Source organism: Cyclopterus lumpus, chromosome 22 (assembly GCF_009769545.1).
Source record: "Cyclopterus lumpus isolate fCycLum1 chromosome 22, fCycLum1.pri, whole genome shotgun sequence".
NCBI lineage: Eukaryota > Metazoa > Chordata > Actinopteri > Perciformes > Cyclopteridae > Cyclopterus > Cyclopterus lumpus.
In genome coordinates this window covers 7,796,203-7,800,794 of record NC_046987.1, presented here as the reverse complement: position 1 = coordinate 7,800,794, position 4,592 = coordinate 7,796,203, and the positions used below count along the sequence as shown (strand labels likewise).

Genomic DNA, 4,592 nt, shown 5'->3' with positions numbered 1-4,592 from the left:
GTGTGTTTTTTCTTCTTCACGTATATAACTTAATATAGAACAACGTGTATTTGCATGAATTATTTCCCTGACATGTCAATGACTATTGTTTGATGGTTTAGGAGTTTTGCTCCGCCCCCTGTGTTTGTCGTAAATCTGGCTCCTGGCTCCAATAAACCCGGGCTAAGAGCGCCCTGGGCTCGCCTCCTTCTCCAAGGCGATCAATAGGATCTCAGGCGCTCTACAAGCACTCTCTTACGTAGACATCCACTAAGGAGAGAGCCGATACAACAACACAGTTGATCTGCTCAAACACAAAAAATCTACCTGCTTTCTGAATCATGTCGTTGAGCCCAAAGCACACTACGCCTTTTTCAGTGACAGATATTTTGAGTCCAATCGAGGAGACCTACAAGAAGTTTAGTGCCATGGACGGCGCAGGGAACCTAACCTCTCCACTGGGAGCCTACCGACAGCCTCAGATGCAGACCGGCATGCAACAGCACACCATGGGCCATAACGCCACCGTGGCCACCACTTACCACATGCCGCACACCGTCTCCCAGTTCTCCCACAGCGCAATGGGGGGATACTGCAATGGGAGCATTGGCAACATGGGAGACCTCCCGTCGTACCAGGAAAGCATGCGGAATAGTGCAGCAGCAACAGGGTGGTACAGCTCCAACCCTGATCCGAGATACTCCACAAGTAAGTTCTTTACTCCACTTATACACATTTCACTCTTTTTATTTCGTCGTTAATAATACAAAAAAGAAAAATGTCAACAATTAGGGAGGGAAGCGCACAGGAATGAATATGTATCGCGTTCTAATATTATTTAATTTACGTTTGGGGGCTAACGATAAAAAGTTAATTTAAATGGTGTACACTATTTTATGACATATTTAATTTAAAATTGCTATTTTTGGCGGTTGAACTGAAAAGGAGATCATTCTTTCATGTTCGACTTCTTTACATTTGGCATGAGAAAATATGTCAAAGCAATATCAAGATATATTTATTATTATTATTATTATTATTATTATTATCATTAATTATTATTATCAAGTGTGTTTTGTTAAATGCTTTCCAGCTTCAATACTTATCAGCCAATAATCAATAAAGACTACTTCAGGCGAAACAGTGTTCTCCTCTTCTGTTAATTGAACGCACATATATGTATGTATATTTTTAAGTTTCTAGATTCATGGGACCTTCCACAGGTATGAACATGACCGGCATGGGGAGTCTCTCGGGAATGGCAGACGCGTCCAAGTCCATGCCAGTTCTCCACGCTGCGCCCAGGAGGAAACGGCGCGTCCTGTTCTCGCAGGCTCAGGTCTACGAGCTGGAGAGGAGGTTTAAGCAGCAGAAATACCTGTCGGCGCCTGAGAGGGAGCACCTGGCCAGCATGATCCACCTGACGCCGACCCAGGTGAAGATCTGGTTTCAGAACCACCGGTACAAGATGAAGCGCCAGGCCAAGGACAAGGCAACGCAGCAGCTGCAGCAGCAGCAACAGGACGGTAACCTGTGCCAACAGCAGGCGCAGTCCCCGAGGCGCGTAGCCGTGCCAGTTCTGGTGAAGGACGGTAAACCGTGCCAGAACGGCTCCAACACGCCGACGCCGAACCAGCAACAGGTTCAACAGGGCCAGCAGCAAAGCCAGCAACAGAACGGGGCCGGAGTTGTGCTCGTGTCCCCGACCAGCAGCCTCGGCCAGCATCAAAGCCAGCAGCAGGTGAACGCTTTGGAGATGGAGGAGATGTCGCCCAGCCCCCCCTCACTGCACAGCCAGCTCAACATGGCCCAGATAGACACATCTGCTGTAGATTACACCAGTAACATGGTCAGCTCAAACCTCCTCTACGGCAGAACGTGGTAGGACTTAAAACAGTACTGTCACTTTCCACTTTTTCTATGTGAACCTGCGGATGAGCCCATGCAACAACAACAACAACAACAACAACAAATATATATATATACACACACACGCACGCGCGCGCACACACACGCACATAGGAATAACATATGAAGGCTGAGAACGCGGGGCCTTTGGTTTGGAGGGGACAATGCGCACAGAGGCGCACCTGCTGATCGGGGCACATTTTCTTGACATCTCTGAGAGGGGAGTCTATTTTTGAACATTACATAAATGGCTGCCCTCGAAAGAGATTATGTCGTTTCTGGACCTTTTGTAATCCATGTTTTGGACCTTCCTCATGATGTTTTAAACGTAGTCTATGTTGTTGAAACAAAAAGGAATGCTGCTTCACTTGAGTTCGGACCGGGAGTGGGGAAAGGTGGGATCAGGTTTGAAGTACACTAAGCCACCACTCCTTATTTACGGGGATAACCTGATATTTTATCATATTAATATTGTAAACTAATGTATTCCTTTAGACTTATTAAATAAAGTAGGGAATTGTATATCTGGCTAACACACAAGAATGCGTATAACTGTATAATAATCGTTATTGCGTCCACTTCTATGTTTTCTTTATTCTTTTGTAAGTTAAAAAGGAACAAATGCGTGATGGCTGATGTATATGTTTCAAAACCAAGTGAACGTTAACAATAAATAACTTGAAGTGTGAGAGCTATTCCTGAAGAACTAATTTTTTAAAAAGGGATCTGTTTTGGAGTGCAATTTCATTATGTTGTGATTGAGACCAAATTGAGCAGGAAAGCAAGGTCGATGAGAGAGCCAGCATTGTTCAGGTGACATTTTGGAGGGCTGCCTTTCATGGAGGATGTCTGCAGGAGTCTCAGATGGGAAATCACCCTTTTAAAAAACACTACAGCTTTCCAGCAGGCTAAATATTGGCATTAATGTATGCATTGATCTATTAATATAATTAATTTCTTATCAAACATATGAGTCGTACTATGTTTAATATGCCCATACTTTCGTTATGCCGCAATGTAATTGGTACATTTTATTGTGAATGCGAGCTTTCATATAATACACAATTACAACGAATTATTGTAAGAACGAATGCGATCTGAAGGAATGGAGTACATGCCTCCCATTATTTTAATGCTGAATTAAAGTTAATTAAAGTTAATTACATTATTATTATTATTATTATTATTATTATCATTATTATTGTTATTGCTCTAATTCTCATATTCCTATTATTATTCCTATTCCTATTCTTAAGATTATTCTTATTGAAATTCTTATTCTTATTTTTGTTATTATTTTGCAGAGGCCTATCTTAAATGATCAAAATAAAATAAAGGTTTCCCATTAGTTACACAAATCAAATAGAAAATACATAATTATACTTCTTAATTTAACTTTGTCAATCTTAATTCATTTAAGACAACACATTACAATTACTCAATTTCCCCTGAAACAGAGCTGTATGGAACTCCTTTACCTTTGTATATGTATTTTCTTTATTCTTTTAGTATTGATAATAAGGCTTAAAGCACTTTTGATACATGAGAATATTCCACTATTATCTAAATGCATAGCAACAATATATCACTTACATCTCTTTTATTAAAAAAGCTATCTTATAATGTCATTGTTTGACAAAATATATCATAAACATTTACAAAATATTAGGACTTTTCAAAGAGTGCAAGTGTTTATGTATTATGTGTTATTTAAATTTTGGATAACCAATATCCCCATTGTTTTCTGATGCATTCACTTTTAGCTTGTTAGTTTGTTTCTTTATCATTCACACACTCTCATACATACACACACACACACACACACACACACACACACACACTTACATTAGCGTCATTCTTTTGAAGATGTTGAATGATTTGTACAAACAAACTCCAAAGTGTTTAAGGTCATCACTTAGCATCAGTGTCGGATCCCCTTTGCTTCTGTCCTTCAAAACTTTGTTATTTATTTTTTACACCATCAGGGGCTGATAATAGCATCTAACATTTCATTTCCTGTGGTCATTTAAACACGTTTGGAAATTACTTCTCAATCCCCTTGCTGATGACACCCTGTGGTTGTGGTGATGATGATGATGATGATGATGATGATGGCTATCAGTGTGTCTCAATGGGGACCTTGGAGAGCCCCCATTTCCAACCCCTTCACATACCTGGCAGCTGTATGTATATGTGCTATCATCCCTACACTCGAAGGAAGCATCAGAGCCAATATGCACCTGACATTTGGATTGAGCGCGACAACTCCATCAGAAGGGAGTTTGATAGGAGCATTAAAAAGAGAAATGCATTTCACAATATACACTTTGATGCTGCAAGGTGTTCCTGATATTCTGTCCCTAAATTGAGGGCATGAATGAGCTGTCAACAAAGATGTTCGATGGTGTGCCATGAAATGAAAGTGGAGGTGAAGCCATTCTTTTCTCTTTTCAATAGCCATAGTTATGGCACACTAATAGGTTATGCTGGATAATCACTGTCTATTGTGCCTGTTGCTTCTCTTGCTTTATTGGGGGGTACCTCTCTTTGTAAGGAAATATGAGACAGGCTGGGCACTGTAATTGGTGCTGGCATCATCATTTCTGTCTGGAAAGTTTTTGGAGGCTGCAGCCGCCACGGTGTTACGGTAAGTGCGGTGTTACTTCCATGTAGCTGCAGAACATCCACACCCACACGCGTGTGCT

At 41.0% G+C, this 4,592-nt stretch overlaps 1 protein-coding gene across 2 annotated transcripts; it reads left to right on the top strand.

Annotated features, from left to right (window-relative positions):
* Window positions 1-320: 320 nt before the first annotated feature.
* On the top strand, window positions 321-1,864 carry nkx2.4a (NK2 homeobox 4a). Of its 2 annotated transcripts, XM_034525232.1 has the most exons (3): window positions 321-687; window positions 1,176-1,621; window positions 1,703-1,864. In XM_034525232.1, exons 1-3 carry the CDS (start codon window positions 321-323, stop codon window positions 1,862-1,864), a joined length of 975 nt encoding a protein of 324 aa, XP_034381123.1. The 2 variants fall into 2 exon arrangements, with proteins under 2 accessions (XP_034381123.1, XP_034381122.1); XM_034525231.1 differs by having other exon boundaries at window positions 1,176-1,864.
* Window positions 1,865-4,592: the final 2,728 nt, after the last annotated feature.

Bases quoted from the DNA above. Each gene is read 5' to 3' on its own strand.
- nkx2.4a (XM_034525231.1), top strand. From the start codon at position 321: ATGTCGTTGAGCCCAAAGCACACTACGCCTTTTTCAGTGACAGATATT. The intron at 688-1,175 runs GTAAGTTCTTTA...TATATTTTTAAG, and splicing joins TGATCCGAGATACTCCACAA to TTTCTAGATTCATGGGACCT.